This window comes from Nelumbo lutea, chromosome 1 (assembly GCF_056320005.1).
Source record: "Nelumbo lutea isolate HS-2025 chromosome 1, American lotus-T2T, whole genome shotgun sequence".
Taxonomy (NCBI): Eukaryota; Viridiplantae; Streptophyta; class Magnoliopsida; order Proteales; family Nelumbonaceae; genus Nelumbo; species Nelumbo lutea.
The window spans coordinates 57,240,346-57,260,383 of record NC_142684.1 but is presented as its reverse complement, the minus strand read 5'-3'; the positions used below and the strand labels follow the sequence as shown (position 1 = coordinate 57,260,383).

Sequence of the window (20,038 nt, the reverse complement as noted above, 5' to 3'; positions counted from 1 at the left end):
TCAATGAGACAATATTCCCAGCCACCATGGCATAATAATCAGATATGGATTGCATATCATCTATACTACCTACACAATCAGCATCAGTATATGCCTCTAACTTCATATGACCAAGCATGGGGAGACTGCCTAAGAAGGCATTTACACATGTTACTTGACATCTCCTTACCATACATTCCAGGGGGAAGGGACATATACACCTCTTCTGTCAAGTCACCATTCAAGAAGGCATTTTTGATATCAAACTAATATAGAGGCCAGTCATAACTCACTACTAAAGACAACAAAATTCTCTTAGATGTCATCTTAGCCACCAGAGAAAATGTGACTGTATAATCAATCCCATAAACTTGAGTATACCCTTTTGCAACAAGGCGGGCTTTATACCTCTCAATCTATCCATTAGTATGATACTTTATAGTTTAAACCCCTTTACAACCGATAGGCTCCTTCCTAGTAGGTAAGTTTACAATATCCCAATATACCCTTTTGCAACAAGGCGGGCTTTATACCTCTCAATCTATCCATTAGCATGATACTTTATAGTTTAAACCCCTTTACAACCGATAGGCTCCTTTCTAGTAGGTAAGTTTACAATATCCCAAGTATTGTTCTTATGATGTGCTTCTATCTCAGTTCTCATCCCTACATTTTGGCTTAGACAAGGCTTCTAAAACACTCTTAGGGATAGGTTGGGATGAAATGGAAGCTAAAAAGGAATAGTAGGAAGGGGACAATAAACTGTAGGAGAGGTGTTTTGAAATGCAGTGAGCAATACATTTTCGTTTACCTTTTCTTACAACAATGGGTAGGTTAAGGTCTGAGAGTGAAGGTAATGGTGATGATTCTGTAGGACCTGTTTTCTCTTCAGTGACTTGAAGTGCCGAAGGTTCACTGGATATGGGGGAACAAGCTGATCATGCCTTAGTCTTTGTCGTTGGTACCACCTTTGAAGAACCGGAGCAGTAGCGAACATAGGAGGACTAGGAGGAGGTGGTGGAGGTGTAGGAATGGGGGATCCGGAAGAGTCAACAGGAGCCAAATTAGCTGAAGAAGGGCTAGTACAAGAGTCAACAGGAGCTGGTAAGGGTAGGGGAGAGGCAAACAACTCACTAGAGGGCTCCCCCTCAGAAGAGTGTCTATAAGAAGGAATTGACTCTACAAAAAGTTTCATCCATAGAAACAAACTGGGTGCTGGGATCAAAGCATCAATAACCCTTTTGTGTGGAGGCATACCCTAGAAAAATGCACTTCTTGGATTTGGGTTCAAACTTATGTATTTGGGAATTAGGAATATGAACATAGCATGTGCACGGTTTTCAAGGTGACAAGGTGAGGCTAGGGCCTAGGTGGCAGGGGGGACCTTGTCCCCTAGTTGCCTAGGCGATGGATTTTTTTAAGTAAAAACTACATATCCTAGGGTAGTTCCCTAGGTTCCATGATCATCTTTCTTTAATAACTATCCATAATTTTTATAAGAAAATTATAAACTTCATGTTTAAGTCTAGAAAATCAACATATTTATGAGAAAAAAAAGAAGAAAGAAAAGAAAATTCAAAAAATATAGGGGCTGAACCCCTACTTTTGTTAAGGAAAAGAAGAAAAGAAAAGGTGGAAGATGTGGAAGAAGAAATGTGTTGATTAAACAAAATTTTAAGTTCTTCACTTCTTCCCTTACTTTTTGGATCAGATTCTGAAGTCTTTATGGGTTCAATACAGCAGTTAGCAATGCTTGTGCTGATTAAACCCTAACAAATAAGAGAATCTTAAAAAGAAATTAGTTTATAAACACAAAAGATGAATATTTTTGTTTAATAATGTCTATTTTATAATTATAATCTAAAAAAATAACAATATAAAAGTATTTTATTACACCGTATACAAAATTGCTTGGCGACTAGGCGAGGTGAGCCTCCAAGGGTGCCTTGTTGCCTTGACAACTATGCACCTGCACCCAAAGACTCGCAAAGGAATGGATAACACTTCAAGGTTTGGAAGAGAACACTGAAGGGAGGTTTGTACCTCAAAACCCTGGAAGGCATGCAATTAATAAGATAAATTGTCTTCACTGCATCACCCCAAAACCTTATAGGGACATGGGAAGCAAAAATAATGCTTCTAGTACCTTCCACAATGTGTCGATTCTTTCACTTTCCTACCCGATTTTGCTCAGGAGTGCGAGAAGAAGAGCTTTGGTGAACAACCCCAAACTTCTCTAAATAAGTGGTAAGATTCCTTTTAAAATATTCCTTAGCATTGTCTAACCAAAATATTTTGATTCAAGTGTCAAACTAGGTAAGCACACATTCATGAAACTATTGAATAAGTTTGGGCATTTCAACACGTGAATACATAAGATACAACCAAGTGTAGCGAGAAAAGTCATAAATGAAGAAAATAAAATATTTATAGCCTACCATACAAGGTAGATAAAGAGGGCCCTACACATCAGATTGAATAATGTTAAAAGGAACAATGTATCTTTTATTACTTGTAGGATAATAATTTCTATAATGTTTTGAAAACTCTTAGGACTCACATTGTAGACTTGATAACTTGACTCCTTCAAACAGTGTAGGAAACAAAAGCTTTAATGAAGAAAAAGAAAGATGACCCAGACGGTGGTGACATAACATGACACGACTATCCGACTCTGAAACTGTTGATCCAAAAGCTGATTTTTGAGGTTGTACTCGGTTATGCTGAAACATGTCTAACAGATATATCCCATTCGCCTCATGGCCACTCCCAATCACCTTCTAAGATTTTATGTCTTGAAAAACACAATAAGAAGGGAAAAAGGTTACGTTGCACTTCAGAGACTTAGTCAAATTACTAACTAAAAGTAGGTTAGTATTAAGTTTAGGTATATGAAGAACAAAGGTCAAAGTAGGGGAGTTTGGTAAGTAGAGAATAAAGTGGATACTCTTGTCACAAGGTTATAAGCAATAGACTCGGGGATCCTATGATTACCTAGGGTAGAGGCATAATTCATAGTAGCACGAATACTTGAGTGAGCATATGTAGAGGTGGAGCCGTTTCTAGGTGGAGCAGAAGCTGAAGAAGTAGATTTCAGATGACTGATGATGTGGCCATATTTCTGTTGTCCCCCTATAGGCTTCTCATCACATTGCCCCTTCTCACAATCAGAGGAGGTGTCTACATTAGCCTTGCCTCCTTTCCCATTCACACTCTTTCTGTCATTATTATTATTATTATTATTATTACTACTACTACTATTTCTTATTCTTATTCTTGAATCTTGGAGGTAGTAGCTCTAGGTGTAACTTCTAGCAGGTGTTTTTTTGCTTTAGATTCTTGTAGTATTCACACACAACCTCTTTTCTCTCAGTGATCACCTTTTGCTTCGTCCCAAGATTAGCGAAGTGTTCTACTGGGGCCTCCACATTCTGAAGTCATCTATTGCTTTCCTCACTTCTGACCATAGCATAAGATTGAGAAAGAGTCACCTCATCCTTAGCTAACGCATTTTGTCTGATTATATCATACTTACGATTGAGCCCAGTTAGAACTCAAACACCCGGTCCCTCACCTCAACTTGCGTATGGGTTTCAACATATTTTGTGCACCCCTCTCCTCTGCCATATAGACTTCAATATTAAGAAATACACAACTAAGGGCTTCTCCTCCTATCTCAAATTGTTCACATCGTTCTTCAATTTATAGGTCCTAGTAACATTTAACTTTTGTAAGTAGGTCTCTCTTAAAAATATCCCATACCTCCTTCGTAGTCTCTATCCACAAGTAGTGTTGACTGATATGAGGTTGCACAAAATTCACCAACCAACCTACAACAGTATAATTTTCCTGCATCCACTTCTCATGGGTAAGACCATCCTCATCGGGTTTTTCCCAATGTTTTAAAACGCGGAGGCGTGACGTGAGGCATTCCATTACCTAGAGGCATGAGGCGTAGTTTAGAACGTAAGAGGCGTAAGCCTCCCGAACACAAGGAGGTGTAAGCCTTCTTAAGAGGAGGGGGGTCAAGAGGAAGAAGGAAGAGGAAGGGGGGATCTCATTTTTTCTTTATTTTTAATAAAAATCTTTTATATTAAGAAGAAGAAAGATGCATAGAACTAGTTGAAAGTGGGGTCTTGTTGAAGGGGGGCGAGGGGTGGGGGGTTCTGGGGGGCTTCACTTTCTTTCCCCTTGTCTTTTCTCCCCTTCCCTTTCTCTTTTTTTCTTCTCTTTCTTTCCTCTTCTTTTCCTTCCCTTTCCTCTTTTATTTTTTTTATTTTTTTCAATTTTCAGTCTTTTTATATGAGGTGTGCATGAGGCGTATCAGCGTGTGCCTCAAGCACACATCATGAAAAAAGCGCATGAGGCGTACGCCTATTGCACTTGAGGCATACGCCTCAGAGGTGTCAGCACCTTTGGCATACACTTCATGGCATTTTGGGAGTGCCTCGCCTGGAGGGTGCGCCTTCAAGCGTACACCTCCCACACCTTTTAAAACACTGGTTTTGCCTTACTCCTAATGATATACCTCCATTTTCCTCTATTACAAACATGAAGTTTTATTCATTGATACCATTCCAAATAGTTTGTCTTGTCTAGCTCCATAGTAGTCACCTCCCCACAAAGATTCTCTACGAACCCCTAGCCACATTTGGAGTTTGTAGGGTATTTTTTCTCACCTCCAATATGCTCAATTGATCAAATGGAAGCAAACGAAGATAAAAATAAGATACTACTAATTAAAAAAACACCAACCTGAGCTTTTTTGCAACAAAAAACTAGGGTTTCACAACACTTGGCAGAATGAGAGAAAATGAGATAAAGAAAGAACTTGTGGCCGCTCCTACTAGGGACTCCAGAAACTTCTCCAACTAGAGTTGATCTCTAAATACTTAAGTAAACTCCCTTTTAAGCCCCAAGCACCAGCTTCAAACTGTCTCTAAACCCCTTAGTCCGATTTCTTCTGTCAACAAGGGTTTCCGGGAAAAATCTCTAAGAATCTGCCTGGGGTCTCAATCTAAGTAGGTAATAAATATTCTCCAGAAAACCCCCTAACTGGGCAACATCAATTTCAATTCATCAGAAGCTTCTCCATACACAATGTGTTTGGGACCAAGAAAAAGAAAAATAGGAAGTGGAAACCTGCTCTGATACCAAGAAGAAAACCAGGCCAATAGTATTTTGATTATATAACAAGAAAAAAATAAGAAGGAAGAAGAAAGAAGAGGCTGTTCAGCAGAAAGAAGGAAGAAGGTGGAAGAAAAGAGGAAAAGAAGAGAGCTAAATCTTCACTCTCTCACTCCCTTATATATCTATGCTGAAATAAAATAAAGGGGAAATTACATGAGTTCCCCTAGTTAGGTGGCTGACCCAAAGAACATAAGAGAAAAAAAAAAGTTTAAGGCCCATAAAGCCAGCCCACTATAGCAGAAATAAAGAGGGAAATAACTAAAAAGGGAAGGAAAATGGTCTTTCAGGGGGATTGGATCCAGTAGGAATCGCTGAATTAAAAAATATGAAAGAAAGTAGTCTCTTGAAGAGAGAAGGAAGAGATAAGGAGAAGAAGAGAAGTTGAAAAGAAAAGAGAGCAATAATCTGGTTGCCCCCTTCACTTATAATTTATACTAAAATAATAGAACAATACAAAGACAACTATGCCCTTATGGGGCGGCATAACACAAAACAGCATATATAACACTCAAAAACATAATAAAATTTGGACTCACATAACTATTGTGGTCCCCACCTCCTATCTAACAACTAACATAAAATATCTACTCAGAAAAACATCATAAAACTAATTAATCTTCAACACTCCCCCTTAAGTTGGGAGTAAATGTCACACATTCCCAACTTGCATAGATCATGTTCAAGCTTATTCTTTGCCACCCCTTTCGTAAGAACATCAGCCAGCTGCAACTCTAAAGAGACATAAGGCAAACAAACTTCTCCGGTTGCTACCCTTTCTCTTATAAAGTGTCTATCAAATTCAATGTGTTTTGTTCTATCATGCTGAATTGGGTTGTGGGCAATATTGGTTGCAGCCTGATTGTCACAGTATAACATCATAGGTTCCTCTGCTTTCACCCCAATCTCACTCAAAAGAGATCTAACCCAAAGAAGTTCTAAGACACCATGAGCCATAGATCTATACTCAGCCTCTGCACTTGACCCTGCCACAACCGCTTACTTCTTACTCTTCCAGGAGATCAAGTTTCCACCTACAAAGGTACACACTCCTGATGTAGACCTCCTATCATCTAAGCATCCTACCCATTCTGCATCTGTATAGGATTGTAGCTTCAGATTCTCATGATTTGAGGAAAGAATGCCTCTGTCAGGGTGCTTTTTCAGATATGCAATTATTCTCTCAATAGCTTCCTAGTGCTAAACCCAAAGTGCATGCATGAAATGACTCACAACACTAACAACATAAGAAATGTTTAGTCGTGTCATACACAAATACAGCAGTCGGCACACCATTCTTTGATATCTCCCCACATCCTTTACCAATTCACCATCCACACCATTAATTCTATGATTTGGATCAATAAGAGTGTCTGCTGGTTTGGTCCCCAACTTCCCAGTCTCTCGCAGTAAGTCAAGTACATACTTTCTCTGTGAAATGAAGATCCCATGCTTGGAACTTGCAACTTCAATCCCTAAGAAGTATTTGAGCTCACCAAGATCTTTGATCTCAAATTCTTGCTGCAATGATTTTTTGAGATCATCAATCTCCTCTAGATCATTTCCTGTCACCACTATATCATCCACATACACAATCAGAATTGACACCAAAGCATCTCTCCTCTTCACAAAGAGGGTGTGATCAGACTGTGTCTATGTGTATCCAAAACGGATGAGTGCCCCTCTGAACCTGTCAAACCAAGCCCTTGGTGATTGTTTTAGTCCATACAGAGATTTTCTGAGTCTGCACACCTTTCCTTTACCAACATTTTCATAAAAGTCTGCTGGAATGTCCATATATACCTCCTCTTGTAAGTCACCATTGAGGAAAGCATTTTTGACATCAAGCTGGAACAAGGGCCATGAATAGGTGGCTGTTAGAGATAAAAGGATACGAACTGAACTCATCTGAGCTACAGGTGCAAAGGTTTCCAAATAATCAACACCATAGGTCTGAGTATACCCTTTTGCTACCAACCTTGCCTTGTACCTCTCTATCTTGCCATCGGCCTTATACTTCACTGTGAATAGCCATCGACATCCGATTGTCTCCTTGTCTTGGGGGAGATCAACTATTTCCCAAATTTGGTTTTTGACCAAAGCATCCATCTTATCTTGCATGGATGTTTTCCACTCAGGTTTGGAGAGAGCCTCAATAACATTCCTTGGTATAGATACAGAATCCAGGGAAGAAAGAAAAGCACAGTAGGAGGGTGATAAGGCACTATAGGAAAGATGGTGTGAAATGCAGTGGGCTGTACACTTTCTCTTCTCCTTACGAAGTGCAATGGGAAGATCAAGGTCAGTGGGATCAGCTGCAACAATGGTGTTAGGGATAGAAACATTATCATCAGAAAACATAATAGGCTCAGGCTCAAGAGGAATACCTAGAACTGTATCTACCGAATCTGGAGTTTCAGAAGGACTGACAGAGAGTGGTGTGGGTTGAGGATGTGTGGAGTCAACCATCATCTGTCGGTGTTGATATTGCTGTAAGGCTGCTCGTAGTGGCTGAGGTAATGAAACTGGAGGTGTATGTGCTAGCTGAACTGATGTAGACGTTGGCCGAACTGATGGTGCAGATGATGGCTGAACTGATGGAGGCACCACAGAAACAGGTAGAGGAACAGATTGTGAGTTCTCCCAAAACTCTCGCCCTGAAGAGAACCACTCGAGAAGAAGAATGTGGATTCATAAAAGGTTACATCCATAGTGATAAATCTGCTCGACACTGGGTTTAACAGCAATACCCCTTTTGGTTCTGATCATACCCAAGAAAAACACATTTCTTGGCCTTAGGATCCAATTTCTTGCAATGAGGGCCAAGAATGTGAATAGAAGAAACACAACCAAAAACCCTCAGAGGTATATGAAATATCTCTCCAACTGGAACAAGAAGGCTAAATGGCACCTTAAACCCCAAAGTCCGTGAAGGAACACGGTTAATCAAATGCACGGCTGTAAGAACTGAATCTCCCCAGAACTGCACAGGAACTGAAGCACACACCATAAGATTCATTGCCACCTCCACAATGTGTCTGTTTTTCCTCTCAGCAACTCCATTCTGTTGCGGTGTATATGCACAACTGCTCTGATGAAATACACCATGTTCTAAGAGATACGTGGTCATGTCCTTCTCAAAGTACTCTCTGGCATTATCTGATCTAAAAGCCTTAGTTCTCACTCCAAATTGTGTGAGAACCATCTGGTGGAATTGTCGTACTAAGTTAGGAACCTCATCACGTGATCTCATCAAATATATCCAAGAATATTCTGTATAATCATCCACAAACAAGAGAAAGTAACGGAATCCTCCCATGGAAGGGATTTGATATGGCCCCCATACATCAATGTGAACAATATTAAAAGCAACACTTCATTTATTACTTGGTTTAAAAAACTATTTACAATGCTTTCCTAACTGACAACTCTCACACTCCAAAATAGATAATTGAACAAACTCAAACAACTTTGGGAAAAGACATTTCAAAGAACTAAATGAAAGATGTCCCAAGCAATTGTGCCAAAGCATAATCTAGTTCATTGACTCTAACCCACTACTACTGCTGCTGCTAACATGATGGTCCTGATGTCTCAGAATCTCATCCAGAAGGTAGACTCCATTCACCTCACGACCACTCCCAATTATCTTCTTTGACTCCAGATCCTGCAAAACACAATTACTAGGAAGAAAGGTCATAGAACAATTCAATTTTTTTGTCAAAGAACTAACAGACAGTAGGTTGGTATGAAGACTAGGGACATGTAAAATAGAAGACAGAGTTATATCATTGGCCACTCTAACTGTCCCCTTCCCAGCAATGGGCATATGTGAACCATCTACCGTAGAGACTTTGTCTCTACTAGAGCACAACTGATAGGAACTGAAAATGGTAGGGGCATTAATGCTCAGATGTTCTTGAGTCAATAATCTAGGGAGGTCCCTCCTTACCTGAAGTGGATGCAAGATTTGCAGTTGCATATGAACTACCTGTATGTGCAAAGGAAGTGGTGTAGTTGGCTCCTGCATTCTGTTGTCCATCTAGAAGGCTAGAGCTGGGTATTTCTTACTCATAAGTTGTCCAAACCTCTCCAATTCTGTTCTCAATGCTGCTACTGCAATGGATTCTCAATCAGTTTGGGAGAGAGGGATTGAAGAGTCTCCTGTAGTGGCTAGTTTTGCATTTCCCTTATTGTTTCTTATCCGAGCAGGCATAAGATTTGGATGAAGTTTCCAACAAGTGTCCCTGGTATGCTTAGGCTTCTTGCAATAATCACACACCAAGTCCTTCCAACAAGTAGGAATCTGCTGAATTAAAAAATATGAAAGAAAGTAGTTTCTTGAAGAGAGAAGGAGAAGTAGAGAAGAAGAGAAGTTGAAAAGAAAAGAGAGCAATAATCTGGCCGCCCCCTTCACTTATTATTTATACCAAAATAATAGAACAATACAAAGACAACTATGCCCATATAGGGCGGCATAACATAAAACAGCATATATAACACTCAAAAACATAATAGAATTTGGACTCACATAACTACTATGGTCCCCACCTCCTATCTAACAACTAACATAAAACATTTACTCAGAAAAACATCATAAAACTAATTAATCTTCAACAGATTCAATCACTTATATTCTCAAAATTTTATCCAAGCTACCCAAGTGAACATTATGCCCAATAAAGGGAAGAAACTGAGGGAGGATTGCATTAATGGCCTCCAAGGGAACGTCCTTGTAAATTTGGCAGCAACTTCAGCATCCCGATCATTGTCCAATTGGCCATGTAATTGCACTGTATTAGTAATTTTGTTCTGTTACTTTATTGTATAAAAAAGATTGGGTAAGTGAGGAGGCTCTCTATTCTTCATGCACCATATCATCACCCAATGCTGGTTTATTCAGGAATTTAAAAAGAAACCAGGATAATCATGAAAGGTGTTTACAAGCTAATAGACATAAATCAGGAGCTCAAGAGAGAAGAAAACTTTGGATATGGTATTGCACTGCATTCATATAGGGGTTAGTGACTTAACCTAGTTGGACAGAATCCATACTTGTTTTATCATATTTAATGTCTTAATCTACATATTTTAATAGATATTTGCATGCTTATGTACACAAGGTTCAAAGTATTGATACGTATCGGCCCATATCGGCCGATATGTATCATGCCGATGGCTTACCGATATGCCCCTCCAGGGGTTGTATCGGGTCAGCCACTGGTTCAGAGGGTAGCCGGGCCTTAAACCGACCCCTCTGAACCAGTTTTGAAAAAAAAAATATAACTAAAAAAAAAGTACCGACAAGGCCGATACGCCGGCTGTGTCGATATTTGGAACCTTGTATGTAGATGCATAATCTTTGAGTTGGACAGGTTGTACTACTGTATACAAGGCTGATGTTTTTATGGAAGCACTTAATGCCTTTTCCTTTTTATGGATTCTTCTGCTGGATGCAAGGCTGATGTTTTTCTGTCAGTTTTGGCTAAAATCTTCTTATATGTTCAAGTTATATTTCTGTATCATATTTCATTTCGTAAGAGCTATTACCCAATGTTTGTTCTTGCTATCCAGTCTTCATGTTTGTTGGTTTGTGATTTCACCATTGCACCAAGTTCTGGTCCTCATCACATTCCCTCCTGTAATTTATCCGATGTATTTTTCTGGTGCTACTGTTGAGGATGCTGTGAAAAAGCTTTGTATTTTGAGCTTGTCCATTTTGCAATCCAATACACATAATCTTATAGTTGGATAGAATCTGATTTTGGATGCACTTAATATTTCTTTCTTCCACTTAGAAGTTGCCCACATCTACCATCATTTATCTGATATAATTCTGGTTTTATTCTATTCTAGTCTTAATTAAATCATTGTACATGCCCCTGTAAATTGTGGTTTACCTTATAGGCTAACACATTTTGCAGGCATTACTGTTGAGGATGTTATGAAGAAAGTTGCTTTGTTTTTTGAGCTTGATCATGATATTCCAATAGAAGGAAAAATGCCTTTAGAAAGTCAACTGTTATGCTTGAGAAAACTTCGCAATTGTGAGTTATGGTTGACGGAGCAGTTTTCTGTCAAGGAATTTGATTCCATCGGCTATGGGGACTTTCTGATTTTCTTAGAAAGACATGCTTCATTGCTTCCTAATGAATTGTGCAGAAGTTTGACTCTAGACATCAGTCAAAAGTCTTCTTTGGAGGTTTCAATGCTTAAGAATCAGCTAGTTGCTTTACTATCACAAGCTGTTACTAGCTTGGGGGAGAATCATCTTATAAGCAAGCAACACATATGCATGTTTCTGAAGAAGCAGTTCCCATCAATCTGTTTTGAGATTACGGGAAATGAACCCTCAGCAGATTTGTTAGAAAGCTTAAGTAAGAAGATGAGTATTGCCACTTCCAGCTGTGTTTTATTTTCTGTAGTGTTGTTGGGGACGGGCTCTGTAGGAGACTCATTGGTTCTAAATGGGAAACATTCAACAGAAACTACTGCTGCGGTAGAATGCTTGCTTAAGGCGCCAATGTTGTCAGATTTACAATCATGGTCACATTGGGACCATGTATTTGCTCCCTCACTTGGTCCCTTCATCGAATGGTTGTTAAGTGAAGTTGATACAAAAGATTTGATGTGTTTAGTGACAAGAGATTCAAAGGTAATCAGGATTGATCATTCAGCGACGGTTGATGAGTTTCTGGAAGCTTTGCTACAAGGTTCCTCTTTTCAAACAGCAGTAAAGTTGTTGTCTTTGGTTGCATTATATGGTGGGCAAAAACATATTCCTATGTCCCTTTTAAAATGCCATGCACAGCGTGCAATTGAAGTAATGATAAAAAATTCTGTGGATTCCATAGAATCAAAAGGTCGTGGAGATCTTAGTATTCATGAGACATCCCTGAGAGAACAAATTCTTGATGTAGGCAGCCTAAGCAACCAACTTTTGGTTAATCTTACAGGTGGTGATGTGAATAGATTGCCAAGTAATGAATTATTTGAAAATCTAAGCAATCTGAATAAAGCAATTCCAGTTGCTTCTAGATTCATCCTTGAATGTCTTAGTTACCTACCTTCAGAGTTTCGCAGTCTTGGTGTTGATATATTGTTCTTAGGATTAAGGTCTGTAACCAAGAATGCTGCTTTAGCTATTTTACATGAATGCAAGAATATTGATCAGCGTCTCATGCTTCATGACCTGGGGTTGTCACTTGGTATTTTGGAATGGATTGAAGATTACCATGCATTTTGTTCAACAAATATTGTTGACTTACTTTCCTCTCACACTTCTACCTTCAAAGATGCAAGTCCTGCATTTAACATGAATTCAAATTATGCACCAGATTCATCAATGGGTCAGTTCTCTTCGAAAGGGGAAATTATGGTCGCTGTTGAGGAAGATGCACATAATAAAACATGTTTTGAAATCCATGATGAGGAACAAATCAATAGAGTATCTAATGATACGTCAGGCAAAGGTTGTGCACAAATTTTATCAGAAAATGGTGAAGAGGATGCAAGCCTTGTTATTGAGATTATTAGGCGTGAGGAATTTGGGTTAAACTCAAGTCTTACAGCTGCCGAGAGTAGCATATTGCAGAAGCAGCATGCTCGCCTAGGGAGAGCCCTCCACTGTCTTTCACAAGAGTTGTATTCACAGGATTCTCATTTTCTTCTTGAGCTGGTAATTGTACCATCTATTTTCCTTTTGGAATGCTTGATAAGAAATTATAGCCTGGCAAAAATAGAATGTTGATTTTATGATTGGAAAAAATAGGCTATCTAGATTTGCTGATGGTATGCTTATGAATGATGCATTCCTTTTTCAATTATTGATTTTTAAAATTCCTCATTATAAGAAATTGTTTTTAACCATGACTAGATCTTATCTGATTCAATTTATCATGTAAAGCAGTCTTTGTACAGATGGATTTTACTTGACCAGTTGCCAAATTTTAATAGAAATATTAATGCCTTTAGATATTAAGAAAGAAAGGTTCTTGGCCAACATGTCATTTTATTGAATGACAGTCTATGGTATGTAGTATTTGCTAGCTTATTGGGAATCTTATTTTCAGAAGAAGAAAGTTGCCAATTGATTCCAGTTCTGTCAAAGCCCTTATTGGCTCTTTGGTGCCCCTTGTCAAGTGGAACTAGTAATCTAGATTGTTTGGTTGTTCTATCCATTTTTTATTGTTAATGTGTACCAGTGCATGATGGTGTACCATATCTTCTTAAAACTTTGACCAATAAACTTTGTGTATGTTTAATTAATGAATAGTTTAGACTGGACGTTCACACTTTACCTCCCTGATTGAACAAATAAATATTTATACAGCACAACTATGAACTAAGTGCAATCCAGGGCGCTCTGGAATGGGGGCGGGGGGTCCTGAGAAATGAGGCTGGAGAAATTGTACTTCTCTATTCAGGTCCCTTGGGATTTGGGGATTCAGTCAGAGCAGAGCTGTTAGCAGCTCTAAAAGGAGAGCAATTTACAAAACAACTGGTTGTAGGACAGTTATTATTGAAGGGGATTCCAAGGTGGTGGTTGGGTGGTTGAAGAACCCTGAGGATACTATGTGGTGCTACAGTAATGAAGTCAAAAAATTCAAGTGGCTGACAAGGATTATGCCTGTTATTACACAAGGAATATGTCTCCCCCCTTCCCCCCATACAATTTTACAAGGTATCTTAAAAAGATGATATGATATTCATATACTCCCTGTTTTGTGAGATGGTCAGCCAGGCAATCTGCCAATCTTTGTATCCACTGTATCTTCAACTGCATGTCTCTTGTGATCCACTTGAACTTATTAATCTCATTTCTGAACACAAACAAAATTTACTCTATTTTCATCAGTCAACATATCACAATTTTTTGAATCTCCTTGAATTACAATTTTTTTCCACTCCCTGTTCCGTAGTCTTTTGCATCCCATACACTACCCCTATTAGCTCTGCTCTTGTGAAATCCCCTTCCCCTATCGGTCCTGAGAACATTGCACAAATATCTCCTTTCTATTTCCTTAAAACCCCCAGTCCTGATAGAATAGGTAATTTCTACTACTGTGGGGAAAAAGGTAATTTCCATTAATATGGGGCTCCATGGAACTGTCAAGCCATGGCATTACCATCAAATTATCTTATTCCCACCCAGAGTAAGAAGGATCTTCAACCTTGGGCTGTTTCCCCTGCCTATAGTATAATTCATTTCTCTGTCTCCAATGCACTGCTTAGCCGATTGGAAGTTTGGAACCATTCTTAAATGTTTGTCCCATTCAATCGGACTCTGGTAATTTGTATATTAGGGAATCTTATATTGTTTTTATTTTCACCTCCAAATGCAGCCATTATGCAAATCAGAGAAGAGATGAAATTGTTTTCACCACAAAAACAACAGAAAATCCTGCTTCTGTCCCCCTACACAGGTGACATGGCATAAGGAAACCAATGACCGATCTGAAATTGTGATAATCAACCCTTTAACCTGTTTTTAACTGCTTCGAGTCTGACAAAGGAATCTTAAAATGGTATAGGAAGTTTGCATAAAATCTCCTCCACATTCCTGTACCTCAATAATTTCAATAACAGTTCAAACAGAGAACAAAAAGTTCTGGGCGACAATATTGCAGGAAGAATAAAAATTCATAGAATATTCATCTAATCTTAGAAAAACACAAAACCAATTTCATTAGGTTCCAAAATGTCTTCTGAATCAAGGGCAACTAGTCCTGTGCAGTCAAACTAAAGCAACTCATGGTACAAACTGAAAATTCCAAATCTGATTTTGTTTCTGTTAACAGTAAAATTAACACTGGTTTCAGACCTTGGTTAGAAGAGAGCGAAGGAGGGAGGGAAGGAGAGTGAGTAACTGTTAGAGAGAGTTTAATTCTTCTCTCAGCTGACCAGATCTTTATTGATGGGTTTGTGAAGCACATGTCATATATAATAGAAAAAAACACCTCTTAATAAAACAATGTATAAAGAATAGAACACCCTTGACTGCCACCTCTAACACTCCCCTTCAAGGTGGTGAGTATATGTTATATAGTCCTAGCTTATTACATATGTAATCAACTCTTCCTCGACTCAACCTTTTGTTAAACAAATCTGCCCACTGACTTCCTGAGTTCACATGTTACCACTCTACTAAGCACTTACTCTTGTAAAGTGTAGTCGACCTCTATGTGCTTTGTTCTCTCACGGAAGACTGGATTAGATGAGATGTGAGTTGCAGCTTGGTTGTCACATTACAACTTCATAGGGCTATTAACTTAGTACCCTAACGCACAAGCGGTATGTGCCATGGCTCTATCAGCTTCAGCATTGCTTCTTGCTCTTTCATGTAGTTAAATTCCATCCAAGAAAGGTACAATGCCCAATAGTAGATTTTTTATAAGATATTGAGCTAGCCCAATCTGCATCTATGTAACCTTCTATTTCAAGACTTCCCGCAGGCTTTGTACCCATGACTTGGAGCTCCCCTAAAAAACCACACAACTCTTAGAATTGCATTCCAATGGGGAACCCGAGGGTTCTACATAAACTAGCTAACCACACTAATTGCAAAAGAGATATCTATCTAGGTAATAATTAGATAGTTTAACTTGCTCAGTCATCATTTTTACCTCCTAGGATTATCAAATTCTTCATATGTATCAATACATAATTTGACATTTGGCTCCATGGGTATTCTAGCTGGTTTGGCACCTAACAGTCCTGTCTCCTCTAACAAGTCAAGCACATACTTCCTTTGGCACAAATTGATGCGATGCTTTGACGTTGCAACTTCTATACCCAAAAAATACTTTAGTTTGCCAAGATCTTTCGTTTGGAAGTGATCATGAAGAAAGGCCTTAAATCTGTCAATTCCCAACCTATCACTATCAGTTTTAACAATGTCATCTACATATTCCACCAACAAAATCTTCCCAGCTTCAGAATCATAGCTGAATATTGAGTGATCAACCTAACACTCTATCATACCAAAGTCTTTTATCACTTCACTAAAATTTCCAAACCAAGAATATGGAGACTGTTTCAGCCTAGGAATTGCCTTGAGCAATAAACCCTGGTAGTTGCTCCATATAAATCTCATCAAGAAGGTCACCATGTAAGAAGGCATTCTTGATGTTGAGCTGAAACAAGGGCTAGTCATACGTAGCTGCTAAAGATATCAGAACCTAAACTGATTCAATCTTAGCAACAGGACAGAATGTCTTTGTATAATCTATTGTATACAACTGTGAGTAACCCTTAGAAACCAATTAAGCCTTCAACCCCTCTACTTTTCCATCTGGTAAGTAACTTCTCTATTCCACAACCATGCCATTGTCTGTGCATCTTCTTATTTGCACTCACCATGCCCTTGAGATTCAACTGAGGTTTTTTTTTTTGATCAATAACAGTAATTTTATTAAAAATATATGGAAATTACAACCAGATTGGAGGGGTAAGATATCTTAACCCTCACTTACAAAACTGAAAACACCTATTACAATATAGCCCAAAAGAAATTAGATCTTCCCACCCCCTGTTTAACCAAGGTGTCAGCCATGGAATTAGTGCTCCTCTTGGCCCATTGAACCTTTACAATCATATTCTGAGTTAGCTGCTTGAATTTCTTTCTTTCATTTGAGAACTTCCACAGGCTAGACTCTTCCTTCTGCAACCAACTAACAGTCGGTTGAGAGTCTCCTTCCACCAGCAGCTTACTAATATTCAACTGCTTAGCTCTTTTTACTCCTTCTAGAACTGCCAGAATTTCAGCTCTCAGAGAATCCCCCTAGCCTATAGATCCTGAGAACATAGCGATAATTCGACCTTCTTCATCCTTGAAAATACCACCTATGCCTGAAGGACCTGGATTACCTTCACTGCTACCGTCGAAGTTCAATTCTGTTGGAGTCCAAACAGGTCTAATAGCACTATGTTCTTAGACATAGGAGCTGACCGAGCCACTTCTTCCAAGTTTCTAATGATGTGTCCTACTGAATAGACTTCAAAAAGCTTCAAAGACTTGACCCAATGTGCCACCCTAACATAAACAATTTCTATGAGGGCTTCCTTGCCTTTTTCTTTGTCATGAAATAAACTTTGATTTCTTTCTTCCCAGACCATCCAACAAATAGCAGCTCTAGCACATCTCCACAAAATTTTACCTCTCTTCTTTAAACCCCACACTGGAGTGGAACTGAACAAGCTTTGCATACTTGAAGGTTTTTCATCTCTCACATGTATCACCTTCTTCTTAGTTCTAAGGAAGACCTAGACCTCTACTGACTTGGCCCAAGGCACATAATTCTCACCATTTAATTTGATAAATGTCATTTGCACATTTAGGTAGTCAGGTCAGGGGGAATTGTAACACTTGATTTTTTATCACTATTCTCTCCTATCGTTGCCATGGGTTTAGAAAAGAAAGAAAATCTTCAGCCATAATACCTAACCACACTACTAGTAATCAGTTATTGCTGAAACATCTACTGTCACAGATTTCAGCAACAAGATTTACCACTATCTCCAACTTTCAACAACAAGAAACACAAAGAGACTCACCTGTTACACATGCCTGCTGGATGGCCATCTAAATAGGTCTAGATTCCACTGCATCAATTGATTAAATCACCACACAAGAAAATAGATGCAATCAATCTATTCACTAATATTCCCTCTTTGAGTCATCAAGTAGAGGGTTTCTAGTAACCCACTGAAACAACAACTCCGGCAACCACTGGAGGCATGAATACCTCCTACACAGAAAAACGATAGGTCCTTTGTAGCCTCTCCCTGATTCTTCAAGTGACTGATGAGTTCTCATAAAAAACAATATGCTGGAGGTGATGGAAAAATTTCTGGGATTACTACCAAGGCTCTGATGCAATGTTAACAATTTGATTAACACTGGTTTGAGCCCCAGGTTGAAAGAGAAAGGAGAAGAAACACAAAGAAAGAGATAGTGGGAGAGAGGGAAAGACACTTGTGCCCCTAATTAAGTATGAGACACATCACTTAAACTGAAACAAAATAGACAAAACACCTCTTAATATAACAATGTAGAAAGACTAGAATACTCCTAACTGCTGATTCTAACAGTTTTGATTTTCCAACTGTAAAATATATAAAAATATCAAATTGTACAGTCAGTCTGTATGACTTCTGATGCCATCTGTGTTGCCTCTGATGTCAGGCTCTTGGAAGTGTGTCATGATCAGCCAATCAAAAATCTTATATGCTCACTTGTCAAAAAAAAAAAAAAAAGAAATCTTATATGGTCTGATACCAAGTAGAATTTGACAGGATAAACCAATCAAGGAGTGATGAAGAGAGTGTAGAGGTCATGGGTTTAACTCTTGTCAAACATGTTTACTGATAAAAAAATGTTTTAGACTGATAAAAAATGATGAGAGTAGAGAGTAGAGAGAAAGAGAGAGAAGAAGAAAGGAGAAGGGAGAAAGAAAGAGATTCAGGCTTTTGACTTGATTGTTTAATTGGCAGGAGTATTATTTATAATGAAAGGTGATTTTATTATGTTGCTCTCAAAGAAAAATGACAAATGTTCTAACAGATTTGATAGAACACCTGTTGGCATGCTTGCTTTATATGCACAAATTCCAGAATTTTTGTCAGTTTTGGTCTTTGTTGCTTTATCTCCTATTTTTCTTTTCCTCACACTAAGCATGTATATATTGATTTCCATCACCAGCCACTTTGATTCAAGGTACATACTTGAGAAATTTTGTAGTTTCTTTTGATTGGAAGTGAGCACTTAATTTTCTGGTTTCTTACCTTGTACATGGAAAATTCTTATGACAAGAAAATTAGATAGAAACTAAGCTTCATACTGAACAACCAAAGGGCTTTCAAAATAATATTATATAGAGTTACCCAATATTACTAGACTAGCAGATAATAGTGCTTTCTTTCATGGATCTGTATGTTATTTGTATCTTGGGCATGATTCTCCCTAATGACCTCCAAATTGTATATTTTGGGCCTGTCAAATGGATACTCAAATAAATATTCTGATATCAAATCAAGTTGGTGTGGCATGTTTTGATAAGTATATGTCAGATTTAAGACTATGAGTTAAATTGTATTAACTGGAGCGTGAATGGGCTATCATCTATTGTGCATTACTGATTTATTTGCTTAAAAGTTTTACTTATTTCTAGATATTGAAAATCTTGGATGTTTATTTAGTTTAATGTTTATGTTTTTATAAACATGAATACTTTATTGTTTGATTAATCATACATATAACATTTCCTCACATGTCCTCAGGTCCAGAATGCAGATGATAACATGTATCCTGAAAATGTGGAGCCCACATTGGTTTTCATTCTTCGTGCTACTGGTATTGTTATTTTAAATAATGAGCAAGGCTTCTCTGCTCAAAACATTAGAGCACTATGTGATGTTGGAAATTCAACAAAGAAGGGATCAAGTGGTGGATATATAGGGCAAAAAGGCATTGGGTTCAAATCCGTATTCCGGGTAAAGTAAATGGAACAGTTGTAGGGTACTGGATATTTGGATATCTCGGAACAAATGAGAAAGTGTATTTATTTTCTTTTAGCTGTTTCTTATGTTAACCACTTGTCACTGCTTATATAGAATCTAAAATTTGTTCTAGTACATTGAACTGAAATTGCTGTAATGCATTGCATATATAACCATGTATTGCATTGATTTTTGTGGATTGATTTTATGGAATCTAAAACATGCATATTGCGTGGATTTTTTGTGTATTGATCATATTGAATCTATAACTTGTGCATTGCATGGATTCTTGTGAAGAAGTTGCAAGCAGTACATATGCCTGCTGATGTCATCATGTGGACTGTGATGACAGCTGGGCTCTGGCACTCACGAG

The 20,038-nt window shown here is 38.4% G+C and overlaps 1 protein-coding gene across 2 annotated transcripts in view; it reads left to right on the top strand.

The window, feature by feature from the left end:
• The window catches only part of NOV (Histidine kinase-, DNA gyrase B-, and HSP90-like ATPase family protein), a 75,714-nt gene that overhangs the window by 38,197 nt on the left and 17,479 nt on the right, over positions 1 to 20,038 (top strand). For both annotated transcript variants that reach the window (XM_088963574.1, XM_088963573.1), the window contains exons 6-7: positions 11,091 to 12,844; positions 19,447 to 19,659. In XM_088963574.1, the coding sequence (XP_088819700.1) occupies positions 11,091 to 12,844; positions 19,447 to 19,659 (1,967 nt within the window). The remainder of the gene's footprint in view (positions 1 to 11,090; positions 12,845 to 19,446; positions 19,660 to 20,038) is intronic.